Genomic DNA, 23,808 nt, shown 5'->3' on the forward strand with positions numbered 1-23,808 from the left:
AACTAAATGTGGCCCTTTGCTTATGCTGGATAATTGAGTAGGCAGAAAGATGCAAAAGAGAGGAGATTCGGCATTTTTTTAACTGCTCACAAGAGGGGAAGAGGGAATGTACAGGAGTGTGAATAATCAGCACAGATATGGACAAGTCTAGAAAGGCTATTGCAAATTTAGTGTTTTGTGTTGTCACAGTGCCACGTGGCCGGTCATTTTTTGGTACACAGGTGTGTAGAGCACCTGCCATACCTTAGCTTAACAGATCCTTGAGTTTGAAGACGAGCAAAAATTTGTTTTAGAACTGCATCTGAAACCCTCTATGACAAAATTTGTACATAAAGTTGGACATCAATGCTCTTCGTCTAGGTTCTAAGTCAATCCTTAGCTGCTCAATGTGTACGGCTTTTATATGAACACAATCAGCATGTGCCAGATAGGATGAGGAAAATGAGCCTGTTCAATGTGTTGGCCCAGAGCCACACACGCTGCCAGGCTGGCTAGGTGCTTTTTCAGGCAGCTTGAGCTAAATCTCAGGTCCAGGACTAGTTGTCACTCAAGCAGGTGGCTCTGCCACATGTTGACCAAATGGCAAATTGCCATGTGGTAGGCTCTAACATCCAATCACTTGGATATGACTTGCTGTACACCGTATGAATTGTCAGGTGTGGCTATCCTCGCAAAAGATGCCACCATGACAGCAAGATGGTGTAGAATCTCATGATGTGTGAAGTGATCAGTGTAACTGAAGATGGCCAATGTGCTGGATTTGATGAAGATAACTGGTCACGTGTGTGAAGTGCTGCACAACGAAATCACAAAAACACACACATGTAGGATTGGTAAACATGTGCACCAAATGAATGATAAATAAATCAGCTAAAGTTGAAATAAATGTCCATCGAAAAATGAAGGTCTGTTACAGATTGAGTTCTCTTTTATTTTTTGAGTGGGCCAGTCTTAAGTTTCGAGTTTGCGCTGCATTTATTACAGAAACGGCTAAAGTTACACTAATGATGCTCCTAAGTGCTTGTCATCAACCTAGCAAAACAAAAATTAAGCAAAACAAAATTTTGAGAATTACTCTTTCATGGTGACAGTTTGACTATGATACATACATTTGCTAATGTACTATTTGCAGAAAATTGTACATAGCTGATGCAAGGCCAAGGAAAAATGCATTAGCAAATGGAGCAATGGGTGGTGGATCAGAGTCATCATCTAATTATTTTCAATCTGAGGTAAGCTAATTTCTATGTCAAATTGTTTTCAATGCAAAGACATTTAAGCAACTTTTAACAAAAATATATGCAGGTTGTGTTCTTAGGGATTGAGAATATTCACGCTATGCGTGAGAGTCTGTCACGGTTGCGAGATTACTTGGATTTGCATGGTGCAGCTTCATCAGATGGTTCTTCCTCTTTATTGGTAAGGCTAGTATTTTCTGTATCCATGATATCACCTGGCAAGCAGGTTGCTTATGAAACGTCTGCCATTATGTTAAAAATCAGGCAGTGCCCCAAAAAAACTTATTAGATGGGTGAGGGTACAGTGATTGGCAGTTTTAATGCCTTTTATTCTGTTCTATGAGATGTTGAATGATGCTTGCAGAGGACTAGCGGTCTTGCTTGGGGAGGTGGTAATCTTAGCAGTATGTCGGCAGCTGTTTCAGCACTTGGGGACAGTGGTTGGTTGATGCATGTGCATAATGTGCTTGCTGGTGCCGCATGGGTTGCTGCCCGCATCGTGCTTGAAGGAGCTTCTGTGCTCGTTCACTGCAGGTTTACATTTCAAATACTCGTACTGTGAACATGTTGAATACGGTAGATGTGATGGGCAGATGTAATTTTATTTTTCTATTCTTTTTGTGCAACTTTGGGCAAGGTCTTTAAAGAAGTTGTGTGCTTAGTGACGGAAGTGTTTCAAGGTATATTACCAAGTGCAATGATGATAACATGTGAAGTTGAAGTCCATCTGTCATGAGATAGGCGTTATATTTTTTTTTGTGCAACTTTGGGCAAGGTCTTAAAATGTGTGCTTAGTGATGGAAATGTTTCAAGACAATACCAAGTCCATCCGCCATGAGATTTGCAGGATTTACCTTTGGCTTCCATGTCAATGAGCCAGTGCTTTCTTGGATGTATTGATGTGTGATTGATTATGCAATCATATTTTGTGAAGGAGATAACTGTCCTCCAACTTTTTGCACCAAGTGTGTACCCTTGCCATGAAAGCGAAAGGAGATGGAGAGAGAGCCACACAAACGGACGTAATAGAAGAGATTAGGAAAGATACAAAAGGTGAAGGTTTTTTCGAAGTGACAAAACCTAAATCTATCCACTAACCGTAGTTAGGGATCCTCCTAAGTGTGGTTAGGGGGAAAAACCTCTAATAAGGGAAAAGTGCCTTATTGACGACACATTGGTCACTGCTATAAATTATGGCGATAATTCCAACACCCCCTTGCAGTGCCAATGTGATGATGTACAAGTAAAAGATCAATCACCAAAAGGAGATGAGTTGAGGGCATTGCGAAATGCCTCAAACTTTTCGCGTGGAAGTGCTTTGGTGAAGATGTCTGCAACATTGTCATGTGTAGAGACATAGATCATATTGATCTCCCCTGCATGCAACTTCTCTCTGACATAATGATAATGAACCTCAATGTGCTTCGTGCGAGCATGAAACACAGGATTCTTTGCAACTGCTATAGTGAAGAGATTGAAGAGACATAGTAGCTAGCTAGGAACGGAATGGAAATATGGAAAGCATAATGAAAGGCAAAATGGAAAGTATAAGTGCTAGGCAATGATAACCAAAGTACTCACAATGTATTGATAGCTTGATCTTGACTGATGTAATAGACAATAGACAAGTACAACACTATATAGTGTGCCACTAGACTCTAGAAAGTCACAATGTTTATGGGATATCTCCCAATATGACACATGGCATGTCTAGGACTCACTAGACTATAAAACCACACCTAGACCACCTAGAATACTTATTTTAGACTCACTTTGGCTTCATATTCCAACACCCCCCCATGAAGGCAAGGTGAGAGACTACTAGAATGGAACCAAGAACAGAACATGACAATGACGGTCTAAGGTGAGGCACTATTGGAATGGAACCAACAGCAGAACATGATAATGACGGTCATCAAATTGTGCACCCTATGTAACTCAGAGACTAAAGTATGAGCATGTTCAGAGGTTGATCCAAGCACTCTCATGGCTTGAGACTCAACATGCTCAGAGGCTCATGTTATAGCATGGCTACATGACCAGCTCATAGGTTTAGGAATACACCACCATCCTGGAACTCGGCTAGGCCTGATAACGAGACCTATCAAAGCCAATACATGGCTCCCACAATACATCCCCCTCTAAACCTATCAAAGCCAATACAGGGCTCCTACAGTACATCCCCCCTTGGCTTCATAACAAGACATGTTAGGAAGCCACACACCAAAAAAATAGGAAAACCAATACATCTTTTTAGGAGGACTATCCAAGACAGAGGACCTGTAGACTCAATGAAAACCAAACACTCAATACATATCATTTTAGGGAGACCACCCCAGGGCAGATGACCTCAAAATACATCAAGCTGTAGTAAAAAAATAGATCTCTTTATGATAAGAGATGTCCTCTAAGTAGCTAATGCACATGTGTGCACATCCCTGCGAGTCGATGACAATGTCAATGAAGCACTAGGCATGGATGCCCCAAAATATGTGTCGGTGAAGTCCATGGGGTAGCTACGTGGAGCAATCACATGATGACTCTCAAAATGCCGGAAGGAGAGTCACCAATGTCGAAGTAGAAGCCTCAGGTACTACGACCAATCGGGAAGTCAATCAATGCGAAGTACCTCAGGCACCGATTGAATAAGGAATGTTGAAGAAGTCACTTGATGTAGAGTGGACTACATCAAGCTTGAGGTAATGCACTAATCAGAGAGATCACTGTAGTGGAGTGTGTCAGAGTAGTATCAAAGAACTCACATCTAGCTCGGGAAGTCTTTACCAATGTTGGAGTAGTCACGTGAAGGAGTCACCGCAATGTAATGTCAAGAGCTCACATCAAGTTCGGAGCAGCTTCACATGAATACTGGACAGGAAAGTGGCACATTTTTGGAGAGAAGAATGGCGCAGCTCTTGGGCAAGTTATGGTGGGCTGAAAATGAAAATGATGGAGAGGGTAACGACGAGGCAAGGGAGAGGAGAATCAGGGCAGCAGGAGTAGCAGGTGTACGGGCAGGTTGTACGGCACAGGACTGTAGGCACTGTTGCATCCGTACACGGTTCTTTTTTTCGTACAGATTCTGTACGGCCGTACGTACGGATTTCCGTACGTGCCTTTTTTGGGGGGAAAAAAATCGGGATGCGTACCTTATATTATTGCTTTCCTCCTATTTTCTAATCCGTACGACGTCCTTGTGAAGGCTCCCGAATCCCAAGAAAGGCCGTACGCACTACATAGTACAGTCTACGACCAAATTCCAATCACGATTAATCGACTCTCTGCCTGCACACCGACCTTGCTGCCTCAAGAGCCTATTTAGGCAGATGTTTGCCCTCTATTTAGGCAGCCCTTTGCCCTCTTCTTCAGCACCTTGCTGCCCTCTATTTAGGCAGCCCTTTGCCCTCTTCTCAAGAGCCTATTTAGGCAGCCCTTTGCCCTCTTCTTCAGTCCCGACTCCCGAGTCCCCTCAGCCCTTCACTCTTCTTCAGTTTGCCCTTTTCTTCAGCACCTTGCTGCCCTCTATTTAGGCAGCCCTTTGCCGTCTTCTACTTGCTTTGGAGGTGAGTGGCCACCCGTACAGTTGCAGCTTGCAGCTTGCACCTGCTCCAAGCGTCAAGGTAATTGCAATGGCTGCTCTTTTTTCCTGTTTTGCAGCAAGTGCTCTCTCTTTAGTTGATGCCATCTAACAGGGCAGCCTGCAAGGGCTTCAAGCCCTCTTTGGAAATTGTTCCTTTGCCCAATGCCTTATTTGCCCTCTTTTGCAGATTTGCAACTTGCAGATCTGCAAATGGGAAGACAAAAAAGACCAGAATGGGAATTTGTAGAGGCCGTAAAGCCTTTGGGGAAGGGCCAATACACTTGTAAATGTAAATATTGCCCTCATTCATGGGATGGAGGACCGACCCGTATAAGGGCACATTTTCTTGGGCTCACAGGCTTGGGGGTTGACAAGTGCACCGCTCCTCCTGAAAATGTGAAAGATACTTGTCGAAGATTGCAGGCAAAGGCGGCCCTAAAAACTGATGCAAAATAGCTTGTTGAAGATGTGGCTGATTTGGGACATGCCTCAGTGAGTGGTACTGCAAGTGGAAATGCATCTGGCAGTGCATATGAGCCAAAGCAAAAGAAGTTGAAGATGTCAAAGGGAACCTTGGAAAAGGCATGGGAGTCACAAGCACGGAAAGATGCATACATTGCTCTCCGTCGTTTTTTCTTTGCAGAGGATATTCCTCATGGGAAGGTGAGGAGCCCTTATTTTTTGGAGATGGTTCGTGCCATTGGCCAAGTTGGGCCTCCCTTCAAGCCTCCATCCTACAATGTTTTGTGCACAACGGAGCTAACTAATGAAGCAGTATGCATAGATCAAGAGATGCTAGAGTTTCGGGATAAGTGGAAAAAATATGGCTGCACCATAACTTGTGATGGTTAGTCTGACACTCGACGCCGGCCTATAATCAATATTATGGTCTCATGCATATTTGGTTCAGCCTTCTTGAAGTCCGTGGACACAAGTGGGCAGTATAAGTTAGGGGAGTACATCTTTGGGATACTGAAAGATGCCATTCTTGATGTTGGGGTTGAAAATGTGGTACAGGTGTGTATGGACAATGCATCTAACTGTGTGCGGGTAGGAGAATGGTAGAGGAAGAGTGGCCTCACATTTTCTATACTAGATGCACATGCCATTGCCTTGACCTCTTGTTTGAGGACATCGGAAAGCTTGCATGGGTGAAGCCAGTGTTGGTACATGCTAACATGATTGTGACATTTGTTACTTGGAAACACACCGTGTTAGCAATGTATAGAAAATTCAGTAAGAAGGAATTGGTGAAGCCAGCACAAACACGGTTTGCTTACATGTTTATCATGTTATCAAACTTGTTGGATGAGAGGGTATACAATGGATTGCGCCGCATGGTTGTCAGTGATGAGTATTGCAAGAAGAAGGTGTCACGCACTGTGAAAGCATAACAGGTGTCTTCTATTATATTGGGTGCTTCATTTTGGCAAGGGGATATCTCCCAATATGACACGTGGCATGTTTGGGACTCACTAGACTATAAAACCATACCTAGACCACCTAGAACACTCATTTTAGACTCACTTTGGCTTCATATTCCAACATATAGTACTCTGACTATCAGTGTACCCTGAGCTTGTCCTCTACCCCTACCTCCACCTTGTTGAGGAGTTGTAGGTGCAACCACATTCTCTGGCCATGTCTCATCCCTAATGACATAATCCCACAAGTGTTTGCCAACTAAGATATTGCGTACCATAAAACTCCATAAGGAGTAGTTGGTACCATCCAACTCATCCTCTTATGTGAGGACTCAAACACTTCATCAGGATTGTTCTGGGTCATAACTGCCAAAATGCAGCAAATGTGACAAGAATATCCCTTCTTGGGATTTTAGATGCACAACCCAAAAGTTCCAAGAAATCTGTCAACAATGACAGCTTACTGTCAAAGCCAATCAAAGGTTCAAAATGCACCCAAAAAGTCCTACAAATGCCCAAAAACTGCCAAACTAACATTACAAGGTTTTGTCGTAATAGAAGAGATTAGGAAAGATACAAAAGGTGAAGGTTTTGTCTAAGTGACAAAACCTAAACATATCAACTAATTGTAGTTAGGGATCCTAACTATGGTTAGGGAAAAAAACCTCTAATGAGGGAATAGTGCCCCTAACTCACTTATTGACTATACATTGGTCACTGCCATACATTATGGCGATAATTCCAACATGCCATTTGTATTTGCTGATATCATTAGCATCTATATTTCTTCAACCACCTTGCCATATTTGTGGTGAAAACGGGTACCTAGAATGGCATGCTACATTGTCTATCAACTAGCATTAGTTGTACAAGGAGCCAACAATAGGTATATTTTCAACTAATCATGCTCTTCATAATTTCTCATTCAGGTCTATTTAAACTTCCTTTTTTGGTTTATTAATCCATTTAAGTTTTTATTTGACAAATTATACTTGAAAATAGGTTTTTTTGGTCCATATTGAACTGTATATACAATTCCTAGTTAGAAAAAAACTTGTTCCTCGTGTTTGCATTGGTGTCTTGTTTGTGTTCTTGTATTATATAACTTAACATAATACATTTAGAGACATTGAGATTCCCAATGGGACCTTAGTTATGCCCCATGCAGATCCCAAGGCATAACGTTTTTTTGGGGGGGTTGTTCCTAGGTAAAGTTTCATCATTAGTTTCTTGTAGGTTTGTAAGGCACCTCTAGCTCATCCCATGGGGCTTATACTCTCGTGTTGATTTCATTCTCTAGTCTTACAAAGGTATATTCTTTGGTCTTGCATACTTTTTTTGGTCTTTCCCAGACGTTAATCTCTCTCTCTCTCTCTCTCTCTCTCTCTCTCATTTCTTGTTCTTCTTTTTTCTTTGTTATCTTTTTTTAAGCTGTCGTAGTTTATGTTGTTTGGGTTGGAATTCATAGCTTATTGAGCAATGGGTTTACCCAAGAGATGTTGGGTGTTGATTGTAGTTGGGTGGTCAGTTCAAAGCTCTTAGTTCTCCTCTCTTGTAGTTGTTCTAATAGTGTCCTTGAAGGTGGTTCAATGCCTTTTAAACTGCGAATCTGAACTTTCTCATGAAGGAGCCATCCTTGGCAAAGACAAGAGGGGCTAATGGACAGCCCCTTCCCTTCCCTTCCCTTAAGTGAGAAAGACTGAGTCATCTCTTCATTCACACACAATTTAGCTATGGCATTTGTGAGGAGAAGCCTACATAAGAAACATAGGTTGGTCCTAATACCATATCCTGAAGGGTTTGGATTAACTCTAGCCTCTCTTAAGCCTTGTCAAAATCCACTTTTACACTTTTAGAAAGCATATGTCTTGTAGTGTGTCTTTTGTATGTACACAACCGTCCTATATGTTAACCTCGGACTTCTGCCATTGTTCGTGTGTGAGAGTGCTCTTAGATCCTGAGCTCCTGCTTTCTGGACTAGCTCCCACATCTTCTACTTCAGCTCCCATGCTCACGTAGCTCAACCTGCGCACCAGCCTCTAGGTGTCGTACACTCTGTCGTACAACCTGCGCTCCTGGACTGTAAAACCTTCCGCTCATCGTCTGTATAAATCAGCTGTACGAATCAACGCTGTACGCTCCGTTTCGAATCAGCCACCATACCTTGGTACCTGTTCGTCTGTACAGACCTGCATCAGCACCGTACAGTGATAGCACCTGCATGTAAGCAGCCGTACAGCGTCCGTACGTTGTACGGATTTCAAATCTGCACTTTGTCGTACAACATCGCAAGGCTTTTGTACGTTGTACGGCTTTCAAATTTGCACTTTGCCATACAACAGCGCAAGGCTTTCGTACGGTACCTGTAACCTGTACTGCTTGCTTCAACTTGGTTTTATTAAATTGTTTTTGTAAATCCCAAACGATAAATCCCATGCTTGTTTTTAGTATATCACAAACAACCACCGTGTTGGTTTTATTAAATCCCATAGTTACTTGTTTTTAGTATATTCCAAACAACCACCGCACTGGTTTTATTAAACTGTTTTTGTAAATCCCAAACGATAAATCCCATGCTTGTTTTTAGTATATCCCAAACAACCACCACGCTGGGGGCTGTTAATATCCTAGTGCAACCAATCATAGCACTGGCGACCACTTATCTTGGACTATTGCTGTGCTATCCTCAAATTTATTGCATAGTGCTATACTAAAATAGTCCCCTTTAGATTTGTTATCTTACTTAAAATATTTAAGTACCAACATGAAAGTAGGTCAACACAAAATTAGGTATTACGAGCAGCATAGATAATGGATGATAATAGTCCGAGAAAGTCCACAAGTCCACAAGTCAAAGAAATGCTTGCAAGATTTTTACTGTGCGGATACTTCTTATGAAATTAAATTCCAAGCATAAATAAGATGCAAATACAACAACTTATCAAGTATCCATAGTTTTACATGGAAAGTACATATGTGTACTCTCTCTAGTGGGATGGTCAAGATGGGATCCCAATTTGGATCCTTCTTGTTGCAATTGGGAGCTTGCGTTTGGCTGGAAGATAGAATGCCATTCTCCCATTATAATCCAGCCTTTTGCTTATGTTGCAAACACATGCAATAAAGGTATGTGAGCATTGTATTTTCCCCTGCATCACAACCATGCAAGCACTTGAGGGTTTTCAAATCACCAGCAAGATGCCATTCAACTGAAAAAGTTCCATGGCCATCTACTATCAGTGTTTTCCCTTTCTCTTGTCTTCGGAGCATTGATGGGATTCTTGTTTTATCTAGAACCCACTTCAATGTCTGATGGTCCTCTTTTAGAGGAGTCTCAAATTCTATAAGACACCATATATCTTTCTCTGATTGCACTGAGAAATCTTGCTCTACTTATTCATTCCCTCGAATAAAGGCTAAGGCTTTATTCATAATGCAGATGCCGACTCTCTCTAGCTTGTGCTCTTTCACCAATTGAGCTTCATTCATTTTGATGATGACAAATATGAGATTCCATTGCATTTTGCACAACAAAAGAGAGAAATTGTTAGGATAAACATGATATAGGAAATGAACTAAGTAAAGTGCAATGTTGTAATGGATTTCCTCTTACCATCTTGTCTCATGCCATATAATTTGACCATTGCTTGTTGTAGTTTCTCAACATCTAAATAGACATTGTTGAAAGCATTCATCTCAAAGGTTTGTAAACCAGATTTCTTTTTACTCTTCCAAGTCATTGTGCCCCTTACACAATGGTGCCCTCCAAGCATTTCTCTCGCATGTTGGTTTGTTTCTCGCCATGCACGTCCCACAGACCAAGGTGTGGCTTTTAGGTAGATAGGTAATGCTTGTTTTTCCCAGCTTATTATCGCTATACCTAGGAATATAGACAACCATATGGATTCCTAGATCATTTAAAAAACGTTTAAGTCACAAGTGGAGTAAGGAGAGAATGAGAGCATGGGTTGAGAAGGCATTAGTGGAGGTATGGGAGGAGCCCTTGCTAGCAGTTGACATAGTCTGAGGCATTCCCTTGAGGGGGGGTTTGTTGGGATGTATCAAAGTCATCAAGAGTGAGGTACAAAAAAGGGATACAGAAAGACCCCCCCCAAATAGTTATCTCCCTAGCATGTGCAAATAGGCGCCACGCCATCAGCTCCAGTACCTACAAGCATCGTTTGAACGTTGTTGTCTGTACATGCTCAATCCATCAATTGGATTTCGTTGATGCACAGGTTCATTTGACGTAAAGTGGTATCTGCAAATTCGTTTTTCATTTGCAGTCAAGCTTTTTAGCAGAAATTTGGGACTTGTGTGCATTCTGGAACAGGGAATTGCTTTTTGGGTGAAATTTGGCTCAATTTCAGCTCAACATTTGGGGCTTTTGGCATTCGGATGCATTTTGGCAGTGAACAAGCAATTTTGGGATTTTTGCAGGTTTTTTTGGACTCAGTTTGAGTCACATCTGAGCACTTGGGAATTTTCATTTCGACACATTGGCAGTAGAATTTACTTCTTTTGCAGATAAATTGCAAATTGGGGCTTTCAGACAATTTGCCTCTTTTTGAGTTGCAATTTCTTGCAAAAATTTGGGGCTTTTTGTTTTACACAGCAATTTCTTGCATTTTTGGGGCTTTCAGGCAATTTGCCCTCTTTTGGATGCAATTTCCCTGAAGAAATTGGGGCTTTTGGCATTTTGATGCAATTTGCAGTGTATAAGCATTTTGGGACTGTTGCAGGTATTTTTGAGTGACATTGAAGAGCATTTGCAGGATAATTGAAGTGCATTTTGAGCCTTTGACAGGCTGTGACAGTGTTTGTCACTGTGGGCAGATTTTACTCGTGCATTTTAGGGATTTCACTTGGTCAGTTTGCTGTATTTTTTGAGATTATCTGGTGAAAATGGCTCAGAACAACTCAAATGAGGTGTTCCGGGTTCTCACACAGGAGGATAAGTTGGATGGCACCAACTACTACTTGTGGAGTTTCATGGTTCGCAATATCTTGGTTGGCAGACATCTTTGGGATTATGTCAATGGAGATGAAGCAAGACCAAATACAATGACTACACCTATCACTCCGACAGCTGGAGGTAGGGGTAGAGGTACAAATGCAGCACAAGTTGTTGGAGCAGCCGCTCCAGGAGCTCCCACAACAGAGCAGGAAAGATGGAACTCTAGAGATGCACAAGCTCTTTCAGTAATTTCTCTTTCTGTCAAGAGGTTCATTATACCTCATATTCGGTCATGCAAGACATCTATGGCAGCTTGGGAGATACTAGATGAAGGGCTTCAAGGGGGAAATGAGAGCAAGAGGGTGAGAGTGAGAGAGAGAGAGAAGACTCAAGGTGTGCGGGTGTGAAGTGATGAGCCACACCACAAACTCATTTGTTTTATTAGGATTAGGTTTACCCTATGACTGTCTTAAGACAGTCATAGGTGTCCTATCTTTAATGAAGGGTTGGCAATGTGCCTTTACCCCAACAACCTCCCACCTAAAGGCCAATGTGCCTAAAGGGGAGAAAAGAATAAAAATTACAGCAATATACAGTTACTGTATACAAGACCATAAAATAAGAATGGTCTCATCCTAATCCCATGATGTGGCGGCAATGTGCAAACCGCTCTGTAGGCAAGCTCTTAGTGAGCAAATCTGCAGGATTATCATCAGTATGCACTTTTACAAGCTTAAGTCGCTTGTCTTCCAGTACCTCCCTGATGAAATGATATTTCACTTCTATGTGCTTGGTCTTCTGATGAAAGACCGGATTCTTTGCCAACATGATAGCACTCTGACTATCACAATGCAAAACTGGCATATCTCCTGTAATGCCCAAATCTCCCACCAGCCGAGTAAGCCATATTGCTTCCTTGCAGGCCTCAGTGGCTGCAACATATTCAGCTTCAGTGGTTGACAGTGCAACGCATTTCTGCAACCGAGACACCCATGATATAGCACCTCCTGCAAATGTGAAAATATAACCGGTAGTAGACTTCCGGTTATCTGCATTCCCTGCATAGTCTGAATCTGTAAAACCATGCACCAATGCATCCTGCCTACCATAGCATATGCACAAGTCTTTGGTACCCTTGAGATACCTCAAGACACCTTTCACTGCTTCCCAGTGCCGCTTGCCTGGATTTGCCATATACCTGCTGATGACTCCCACCGCAAAAGCAATATCCGGACGAGTGGCAACCATGGCATACATCAAAGAACCAACTGCAGATGCATACGGAACCTTGGCCATTTCAGCCTTATCATCATCTGATCTGGGGCTGTCCTTACTGCTGAGTTTTAAATGTGGAGGCAACGGGGTACTAATAGACTTCCCCCCCTCCATTTTAAACCTCTGCAGTACTTTGTCAATGTACTCCTTTTGTGACAGAAACAAAAGTCCCTTGGACCTGTCACGAGTAATCCGCATGCCAAGAATATGATTTGCATCACCCAAGTCTTTCATGTCAAAAGACTTATGCAGTTGTTTCTTCAAAGCACTAATCTCATGCTGAGATTTACTGGCAATAAGCATGTCATCCACATATAGAATGAGTAGCATCAAACTGCCATCCTTTGCCCGTTTGGTGTACAAGCAATGATCGGTCTCACACCTATGATACCCTTGGGACTGCATGAAGGCATCGAACTTCTTGTACCATTCTCTTGGCGCCTGTTTGAGTCCATACAAGCTCCTCTTGAGCTTACACACAAGCTGCTCTTTCCCTTTAACAGCATATCCCTCTGGCTGACTCATATAGATCTCATCATGGAGATCTCCGTGAAGAAAGGCTGTCTTCACATCCATCTGACATAAATCCATGTCGTCATGAGCAACAAGAGCTAACACTGCTCTCAAAGTAGTCATCTTGACTACAGGGGAAAAGATCTCATCAAAGTCAATGCCCTTCTCCTGCTTAAATCCCTTGGCAACCAATCTGGCCTTATACCTTGGTAAAGCATTTGAATCCACTTTGACTTTGTAAACCCACTTGCATGGCAAAACCTTTCTGCCTGCAGGTAGCTGCACCAAGTCCCATGTATCATTCTGAAGTAGGGAGTCCATTTCTGACTGCATGGCTTTCTCCCACTTCTTTTTCTCTGTTCTTCCCATAGCTTCCTTGAAGCTGGAAGGCTCACCACAATCTGTCAGCATGATAAAATCAGCCACATTATTGGCTCCTGGAACAAACCTGGCAGGAGGCTGTTGTACACGGGTGCTCCTCCTAACAAAATGTTCCGGATTAGGCTGTTGTTCAGCCTGTTCTTCATGCATGACGGGTGGCTGTACCACCATATCTGGCTGTTCTACAGCCCCATCTGCTGGCATATCCAGTGGTGCATCATTGGCAAAATTATCTGGCTGATTTTCAGCCTGTATACCCTCTTGAACAGGGTGATCTGCAGCAGCCTGCTGCTGCATATAAATGGGCATTCTTTGCTGTCCAACATCATCATAAATAACCCTCCTGTATTCCACAGGTTGCACGGGTTCCTTGTGTACACTATCCTCTTTAAAGATGACATCATTGCTGCGTATAATCTTCCGTTTAGCGGGATCCCATAACCTGTACCCCATTTCACCTTCGTCACCATAACCCATAAAGATGCATCTGATAGACTTTGGATCCAGTTTGGTGCGCAAGTCTTTGCGTACATGAGCAAAGCACTCGCAGCCAAATACACGTAAGTGCTTATATGAAGGTGGCTTGCCAGACCACACCTCCTCTGGCACTTTCAACTCCAAAGCCTTGTTTGGCGACCTGTTAATAATGTGAACTGCTGTTTGCACGGCTTCTACCCAAAAGCCATGGGGTAATGTAGCATAAGACAACATACATCGAACCTTCTCCTGAATAGTTCGATTCATCCGCTCACTTGCACCATTTTGAGATGCATTATGAGGAGCTGTGAGTTCCTGTTTGATGCCCTTAGCTTGGCAAAACTGCTCAAAAGCATGTGACACATACTCACCCCCATTATCGGATCTGAGGCATTTCAGCCTGCGACCTGTCCGATTCTCAACCTGAGCGACAAACTTCTTGAAAGCATCTAAGGCATCGCCCTTATGCTTCAAGAAATAGACCCACACTTTGCGTGTGGCATCATCAATGAAAGTAATAAAATATTTTGCACCCCCTAGTGATAACTGTGGCATCTCACACAAATCAGTGTGCACTAGATCAAGTGGTGTTCTATTCTGGGGAGTTCTCCTCTTATGAGGAGTCATAGAATGCTTGCCAAATATACAATGATCACAAGTAGGCAAATCTGAAAAAGAAAGAGGCGGCAGATAACCCAAACGTGACAGTTCTTGCATTCCTTTAACAGACATGTGTCCCAACCGGCTATGCCACAATGAAACCTTTGGCAGCTCGGTTATGGCAACAACATGATTACCCACACTGGAAACATAAAGAGGATACAAGGTATCACTCTTAAAACCCTCAGCCACTACAGCCTGTCCATCAGTAATGACCCATTTGGAATCCCCAAATGTGGTGTGGTAACCACTGTCATCCAATAAGCCAGTGCTAATCAGATTTTTCTTGATTTGCGGCACATGGCGGACACCATCAAGCATGAATATGCGTCCATCAGGAAATACTATCTGTATACTGCCAATCCCTGCAATCTGACATGCATAGTTGTTCCCAAGATGAACAACTCCATGAGTACCTGTGTAGGAAGTAAACCACTCCCTATGAGGAGTAACATGAAAAGAAGCACCTGAATCCAAGAGCCAGGTGTGCATGTCATGACCATCAATGACCAAGGCATGTGCTATTACAGCAGAAGAGCATAAAACATCATGTATGTCACTGTCACTGTCCTCTGCTGCAACATTCACTGCATCCAAGTCATCTGCCTTGGCCTTGCCTTTGCCTTTGCTTGCATTTCCTGCATCCTTTGTTTCAGCCTTCTTGGCTTTCTGATCCCGTATGAACTTGAAGCACTTAGACTTCACATGTCCCTTCTTGCCACAATAAAAGCATTCAATATCCTTTTTACCACGGGACTGACTTCGGGATTTGGACTTACTAGCAGATCTCCCCTTCTGCTGAGTTCTGCCTCTATCCTGTACCTGCAAAGCATTTGAAGACTTGCTGCCCGCATTATTCTTCCTGCTCATCTCCTCCATGAGGAGAGAGCTCTCTATATCAGCATATATAAGAGTGACATTTGAATTAGACAGGGTGGTCTTGAAAGTGTCCCAACTCTCAGGGAGGGTACACAACAAGAAAGTAGCCTTGAACTCCTCATCAAGATTCAACCCCTGTGCAATCAGCTGTGTAAAGATGGCATTGAACTCACTCAAGTGTGAGGTCATAGCTGTACCTTCCTTCATGCGAAGATCAACCAGCTTCTTCAGCCAATAAACCTTACTGGCTGAGCTCTTTTGGGCATACAATTCTTCTAGCCTTTGCCATAGACCATAAGAGGTCTTTTCAGCCTGAACATTGAACACAAGAGTGTCTGAAATAGTGAGCATGATAGCTGCCCTTGCGGACAAATCAAGCTCTTCCCAGTCATCAGCTGCCATGTCAGATGGCTTGACACCCTTCACCCTTATGGGCTTAGCAATCTTCTTTAACAGAAGTACATTCAAGCACTGTTCTGCCCATAATGCATAGTTGTGTGCTCCTTCCAGTTTCTTTATGTTCAGAATTGAAGAATCACTTCCCCCTGATGCCATATCAGATAAGGAAAGTACCTGACTCCCTGGAAGTAAAAAGGACTGAATAAAAATTCTGATTTCTCAGAAAAAACCTGCTCTATTCAAGAGCTAGAAGCACTGTCAATGGTGCTGTTTTTTACTGTCAGGAAAATCTGCAGCAAAACAGTAAATGACCCTGCAAATACTGTACCTTCTGACACACTGTACCGTGCTCAAAGAGGCATAAAAAACAGTAATTTCAGACTGCTGCAGCTGCTCAACAAGTGCTTAACAGTGCATAATCATCTGACAAAGCACAAACACTGCTGTAAACCCTGATGTACTGACTGTACTGATCACTTCTCCCACCTCAGATGAGGTATTGCACTGAGTTAATATGCATAAACCACTTGGCAAACACCCAAAAAAAAATGACACTTCAGCCTGTCACACAACCTGCAACAGAAAATGGGATAAATCCCAAGCAATCACCCTTATACCAAGGGAAGAAAATGCATCTGAAGATCTCTGTCGGTAACCCAAGTGCTATCAAACAAAGTCTGGGCAAAAGCCCCTTGATCTGACACCTGAATCAAGTGGAGAACACCTCAACACTGAGGTATCACGCAATATGAAAATCTCTCTGACAAAATCATCCACCAATGTAATGCATATACTGCCCTGTGTAGAAATGACATACACAGATCCCAACGTACAAACACTCAATGAGGAACCTTTTGAGCACTGTCAACGATGGACAGTTAGGGACCGAGTAAACTCGATGCGCCTTGGCCAAGCGTGGCTCAACTGAGGTTCTCTGAGTGTGGGACAAGAAATGTGATCTGCAAGAAAATGTCACCTCGACACTGCGGAAATCAAGACAAATGTGTGCTCTTTGGCACCACACTGCCTCAAGGCATACAATGCATCACCTTCCGGGCAAAAGCCCTATGATCTGCTCACCTGTAAACTGAGATTCAAACCCAGTAAAAGCATATGTCCTCTTGCAAAATCAAGGCATTACCTTCCCAGAACAAAATAGCTGTGCAATCAACCACACACTGTGGTTCTCTTCACCTCAAGCACGAGATGAATGAAAGTACTTGCTGTACTGTCAAGATAACACAGTTTTGTGAACTGAAAAAATGACCCTGAATCAAGAGGAATGAAGAGCAGAATGCGCTTTCACCTCTCTTTCTTCCCCAAACAAAGAACAATCTGCGCTTGCTGTACTTCCTGTACCTGCGCAGTGTACGGAATTCCAGAAAAGGGAAAACAAAAAAAATGTCGAAAGGTTTGCCCTGATGTAACTCCCTGCAGGTGTGGCGGTGTCGTCCGTACAGCTGTACGGCAGTCCGTACGACGGTCGTCCGTATGACGGCCGAGAGCTGCTATGCAGCTGTAGCAGCTGCTGGTGTGACGCAGCGCCGCCCTGCTGCTGTCAGCAGCTGTTGTACAGCCCGCGACCCGCGCCACAGCCCGTGCCCACGCCCGAGCTGCTCTCGTGCCCACGCCACAGCCTCCTGCGCTTGCACCCGAGCTGCTCCCGTGCCCACGTTTGATGCCCGCGCTTGCGCCCTGATCAGATCCGTGCCGCTCGAAGTCCGTCCGTACGGCTGTACGGACGACGTACGTCCGTACGGCGCTGGCTAGGTAGAGGTCGAGGGATAAGGTGGCTGGTCAAGGGTAGAAGGGAAACCTTGCTCTGATACCAGTTGAAGGGCTTCAAGGGGGAAATGAGAGCAAGAGGGTGAGAGTGAGAGAGAGAGAGAAGACTCAAGGTGTGCGGGTGTGAAGTGATGAGCCACACCACAAACTCATTTGTTTTATTAGGATTAGGTTTACCCTATGACTGTCTTAAGACAGTCATAGGTGTGCTATCTTTAATGAAGGGTTGGCAATGTGCCTTTACCCCAACACTAGAGAGTATGTTTGCAGCAAGAAATGATGCCAGGGTTTCCTTTCTGAAGTGAGAACTTTCCCATATACATATGGAGGGGGGAGATTCCATGAATTGTCACCTCACAAAGCTTCAAGACCTTAGGGAACAATTGCTGAATATTGATGAAGTCATTCTGGATTCAGAGATGATCACCACCACTCTGAACTCTCTTCCTAAGTCCTATTTGGGTTTCCGGTAGCAATCCTCTCTCCTTTCACGAGTTGATAGGACTTCTGTTGCAGGAGGAACAAACTCGCAGAAATATGGCAACCCGGGCTGGCGAGCATGCTATGCTCTCCAAGTTCAAGCCCAAGGGTAAAGGGCAGCAAAAGCCACATGCCAATCAGCCCACACATCAGCATAAAGCTGATTCTGGACAGCCTTCTTATAAGGTAAAGGGTGATACAAATAAGCAGAAAAAGAAGGGCATCTGTCATTATTGCAAGAAGCTAGGTCATTATATTGGAGAGTGCAAGAAGCGCATAGCCAAAGAGAAGAAAAGGGATTCGGGTATGACTGTGTCAGATGCATCAGTTTCACATTCTCATGATGGAGGAGATGTTGCAGCCAACTTTGTTGAAGAGAACTATGCCTTTCTGTCTTGCACTTTAGATTTTTAGTGGGTAGTTCTGATATTACACCTGCTTTTGGGGGTTATCTCTATTTTGTTACATTTATAGATGACTTTAACAACTACACTTGGGTCTATGGTCTCAAGGCAAAATAAGAAGTGTTTATGCATTTCAAACACTTTGTGGCTATGGTTGAGGATGAGACAAGACTCAAGGTGCAGACACTTCGAACAGATAGAGGGGGAGAGTATATGTCTCATGAATTTGAGACATTTTTGAAAGAAAAATGCATCATGCATCAGCTTACAGTGAGGCTTACACCTCAACAGAATGGCAAAGCTGAGCGAAAGAATCACACTGCCATGGAAATGGATAGTTGCATGCTCACAAGTAAGAAGTTGCCTCACAGGTTTTGGCTAGAAGGCCTCATGTGTGCCAACTATATTTTAAATCGGGCTCCTACAAAGGCTTTGAAGACAATCACTCCCTATGAGGCATGGCATGGGAGAAAGCCTTCAGTGGACCATTTTAGAGTTTTTGGTTGTGTTGCATATGCCCACGTGCCTGTGGAGTTCAGACACAAGTTGTCAGATAAGGCACTCAAATGCATTTTTGTGGGATATCTCACAAAGCAAAGGCTATCATCTCTACAGTTCTGCTACATGCAAGATTTTTGTTAGTAGAGATGTTATATTCTCTGAAAATTCTGCACATACACATGCTGAATTTCAGATTCCAGCCTCTTCAGATAATGTGTTTGAGGGGATGCTTCCTATAGCATTTGGTTCCCTCGCTGAAACTCAAAATTTACAGCAACCTCTGTCAGATCCACATGTACAGATTCAGCCCCCCGACTGATTTAGTACAACCTCAGGGTGTGGATGAAGTTGTCAGGCCAGAAATTCAAGAGATACACGCAGCCAAAAGAGTCCCGAATTGGTTGCTTCAGACTCTCAGGGAGAGTAAGCTTGAGGCTCCATTGCTTGGCAGGACACGTAGTGCAGTAAGGCACACAGGGGGGGCTCTTTCAGTTGAATCAGCTTATGCAGGTACTCTTCTTGATGAGGAAGAACCTGAGACATTTGAAGAAGCAAAGGATAATGTGCATTGGATGAATGCCATGCACAATGAATTGCAGTCCATTCATAAAAATCAGACTTGGGATGTCGTGGATTTGCCACCAGGTAAGAATGCCATAGGTACACGTTGGGTTTTCAAAGTCAAAAGAAAGCCAGATGGGTCCATTGATCGGTACAAGGCAAGGCTGGTTGCAAAAGGATATGTTCAGAAAAAGGGCATAGATTATGAGGAGACTTTTGCTCCTACATCCGGGATGACCACCATCAGGTCACTTTTAGCAATGGCTGCTAAAACAGTTTTAGCATGAGCTTTGTATGGGCTGAAACAAGCCCCACGTGCATGGTATGCAAAAATTGCTGCTTGTCTAACCAGCAAGGGGCTGCACAATGGTCCCTCTACATCAAGAAGGATGGGGGCGATATTTTGGTCATCATTGTTTATGTAGATGACATGCTGCTCACCGGATCAAATGAGGAAGTAATTGCAGATTTCAAAGTCCAATTGAAAGCTACATTTGATATGTCAGACTTGGGCTTGTTACATTTCTTTTTGGGGATCCAGTTTATTCAAGAGAAACGTGGCATTGTTATGTCTCAGTCCAAGTATGTTCAAAAGCTCTTGGACGGATTCAACATGCATGATTGCAAGCCTATGTCCACTCCCATGGAGCCGGGGCTGAAGCTTACAATGCATGATGCGGGTGAATCAATTGATGTCACACTCTATAGCCAGGCTGTTGGATGCCTCATTTATCTCTGCAATACATGACCTGATATTCAGTTTTCAGTTTCTCAAGTGAGCAGGTATATGCACAGCCCAAAAATTATGCATTGGCAGGCTGTAAAATGCATCTTCCGTTACTTGCAAGGTACAAAGTCTTTTGGCTTGATGTTTCCCAAGGGAGGTGACTTGCAGATGCATGCTTACAGTGACTCAGATTGGGTTGGAGACTATGATACTAGGCAGTCGACCAGTGGGAATTGTTTCTTTCTAGGACATGCTTGCATTTCTTGGTTGAGCAAGAAACAGTCTACAGTGGCTACCTCCTCATGTGAAGTTGAGTACAGGGCAGCTTTCACAGCGACAGTTGAATGTGTTTGGCTGCGTCGTTTGTTTGCTGATCTTCATCTTTCATTGGAGGGTGCTTCTCCAATTCTCACTGATAGTTAGAGTGCTATAGCAGTGGCAAAGAATTCTGTGTTTCATGCTCGCACGAAGCACATTGAGGTTCACTATCACTATGTCAGAGAGAAGATGCATGCAGGAGAGATCAGTATGATCTATGTGTCAACACATGACAATGTTGCAGACATCTTCACCAAAGCACTTCCATGTGAAAAGTTTGAGGCATTTCGCAGTGCCCTGAACTTATCTCCTTTTGATGATTGATCATTTCCTTGTACATGACATTGGCACTGCAGGGGGGTGTTAGAATTATTATTATATTATAGCAATGACCAATGTAATGTAATAAGTAGGTTAGGGGCACTTTTCCCTCTTTAGAGGTTTATCCCCCTAACGACAGTTAGTTTACTAACTACGGTTAGTGAAGGATAAGGTTTTGTCACTTAGACAAAACCTTTTCCTCTTCTTGTATTACTCACTTCATTTATTGCAAACTTACGATCTGCACTCTCTTGCTCTTTCACTCTTCTCTATCTCCATCAAAGGAGGGGGGAAATGAATGGAGTTATGGGGCATACATGCTGCTGATATCCCAAAAGATATGGGGGGAATCAGACATTTGGCCCTGCAGAAAATGGTACAGAAAATACGGCAAGACTTTGGAGGTGAGAATACGGTTCTAAAACAGGAAATTAATCCAATGGACTGATACGAAATGCAAAAATACCTTGGGGAGGATATATCAATGTTCAAAATACATTTAATCTCCAAAATAAGAACTTGGAAAGCGGCAGGTGGGCAATAATTAGGATCCCAAGAGAAGCAACAATCTGGAAAATCTGTCCCACAGGGGGGATAGGAAATGAGCAACACGTGCTCCTATAGTGTCAAGCCTATGCACACATTAGGAAGAAAAATAGTGGCTGCACGGACAACCTAAAAGCCTCTTGGAAGTTGGAACAACCAACCAAACAAGGGGGGTGGGGAGAGGGGGCAATCTAAAGAAAGTTTTGGGACACCGTAACAAAGTCCTCGGGCTAGCACACCAGTTAGCTAAGCAAATACTCACAACATAGCAACTTCTGTGTCACCACAATGTAAATATCCTAAGTCAAAGTACAGTTGACCATTTATTTGATCATAATTAAAGAGTTTTATATGTGTTAATTATGGTCAAAGAGTTATTTTAATGGTCGAAGTATTGACTATGGTCAAAGATACTTGACTCCAGTCAAGTAAATCTGACTGCGGTCAGAGAGTGTTGACTTCGGTCAACAAGACTTGGCATGCGCCAAGAGGGTTAACCCCGGTTAACCAAGATGTGCCAACTCCGGTTGGAGAGACTTGGCTATAATTAAGGCGCCTTGACCCTTGGTCAAAGCTCTTTAATTATAATCAAGAGTGTTGACTCCGGTCAACCAGAGAAAATATATATATTTATTTGTATATATATTTGTTTAGATGTGCACATGTGTTCAGTGGGGACGCCCACCGTGACTAGGATTAGTCCACAGTGTGTTATTTGCATGCAAAGCGCTAACAATTAATGGGTACCATGGTGGTGCGCTTTAATTAATTGTTGCAGGTACTAGGAAGGATTATTTTTCCTAAGCGAAATGGGAGCCTGACAAGCATCTAGGAAGCGGTTCGTGTGACCGAGAGTTTTGAAGACTCCAGAATGGCCCTTAGTGGCTTGTAATAGGATTTAGTCTAGATTTTAGACAAGTGGCATGTTGCCAATTTGAATGGGGCTTGAAGCTCTTGTAAAAGAAGGATTTTTCACGTTTTAGAGAGAGACTTACGAGACAGCTCTAAGCTGAACTTCTGTAACAGAATTTCTGAAATGAATAAAGACCTTCGGGGGGGTCTAGCCCGACAATTTGTCCTGGGCCCTAGTGTATCTTCGTAGAGAGGGAGTGAGGGAAAGCTTTGGAGAGTAGAATTCTGTCTGGTTTTTGTGAAGCCATAGCTGTTTCCTCAGTTCGGTTGTATTCTGTAAAGATTTCTTTTCAATTTTTGGATGTACTATTAGCTAATAGAGGGTTTTCAGTTTCATAGATCTTGAAGGGTCTCAAGAAGACTTGAATATAATCATATCATATCAGATCATTGTTAGATTGCTAAATGGCAATTAAGGAAGCGCTGGGTGCAAGGGTTCCCATAGCCATGCATGCCTCCTCAAACCCCAAAAAGGTTAGCTGGGATATGATGAGGGTCTTTCTTACCCGATGTTATATTAAAGGGCACCTAGGTCACATCATTGTATATGGGACTACTTCCCTCGAAATCGATGTGTCACTTAGTGCGACTGTTCGAGGGGTGAGGCACATTAGGATTTTCTCCAATACCCCCCTATAGGTCGAAATCCCTCTAGCAGAAGATTCTGGACAACTTATTAGCAACAACGAGTACATATCACAGTACATGGATCCATCAACAGGAACATGAGCTGCCACCAATCTTTGCACCAATCACGACGCCCACATAGTATTAGTGTCAAGCATGGGTTGTCACATCTCGTGGTCGTTGCTTTCAATCACGTAGGCATAGTCGCTCAAAACAAAGCATCCACCTTGCTTTCGTCATAGTTAGGTGCAAAACATACTCACATATTCAGTTTGTCCAAACAAGACAGCCACCACGCGTCAGCCATGTACAGCTGTGGGGCACACAGATGTCAGCCATAGTCCGCCAGCTCTAATACTATGTTAGATTGCCAAATGGCAACCAAGGAAGCTGTGTGGGGGTTCCAATCGTGCGTCCTTAAACCCCAAAAGGCCGGCTGGGATATGAGGAGGGTGTGTCTTACAACATTGTTTATGGAACTAATGTCCATGAAGTCAATGTGTCACTTCGTGTGACCCTTTGAGGCATATTAGGCCTTTCTCCAACAATCATATCTGCACCTTATAATAAGTTCTTCTGAAGCCTGCACCTAATGTGCCTCAAACGCTATGTACCTAAAGACTTGCACTACCGTGGTCATATCATATCAGGTCTCGGTGTTTGATATCTTGAAATAATATCCTACGAACAACTCTTTGCAGCCTACTTTTGTTGAGCAAATCACAAGGTGGTCTTTTATCGTTAGTATATGTAAGATTTAGCATTTTATAATAGAGCATATTAATATTATACGTGAGAAGGATTGAGTTTGCATACAGTTTTGTTTAGGTTACCAAAGTCTCA

At 43.2% G+C, this 23,808-nt stretch overlaps 1 protein-coding gene across 3 annotated transcripts in view; it reads left to right on the plus strand.

Moving 5' to 3' along the window:
* The window catches only part of LOC147881080 (phosphatidylinositol-3-phosphatase myotubularin-1-like), a 92,975-nt gene that overhangs the window by 42,964 nt on the left and 26,203 nt on the right, over nt 1-23,808 (plus strand). For all 3 annotated transcript variants that reach the window (XM_087402471.1, XM_087369653.1, XM_087369654.1), the window contains 3 exons: nt 1,133-1,232; nt 1,306-1,419; nt 1,603-1,772. In XM_087402471.1, the coding sequence (XP_087258597.1) occupies nt 1,133-1,232; nt 1,306-1,419; nt 1,603-1,772 (384 nt within the window). The remainder of the gene's footprint in view (nt 1-1,132; nt 1,233-1,305; nt 1,420-1,602; nt 1,773-23,808) is intronic.

The sequence above is a fragment of the Dipteris shenzhenensis genome, chromosome 31 (assembly GCF_047967505.1).
Source record: "Dipteris shenzhenensis isolate YYH24624 ecotype China chromosome 31, Dip_SZ_1.0, whole genome shotgun sequence".
In the NCBI taxonomy this organism is placed as follows: Eukaryota; Viridiplantae; Streptophyta; class Polypodiopsida; order Gleicheniales; family Dipteridaceae; genus Dipteris; species Dipteris shenzhenensis.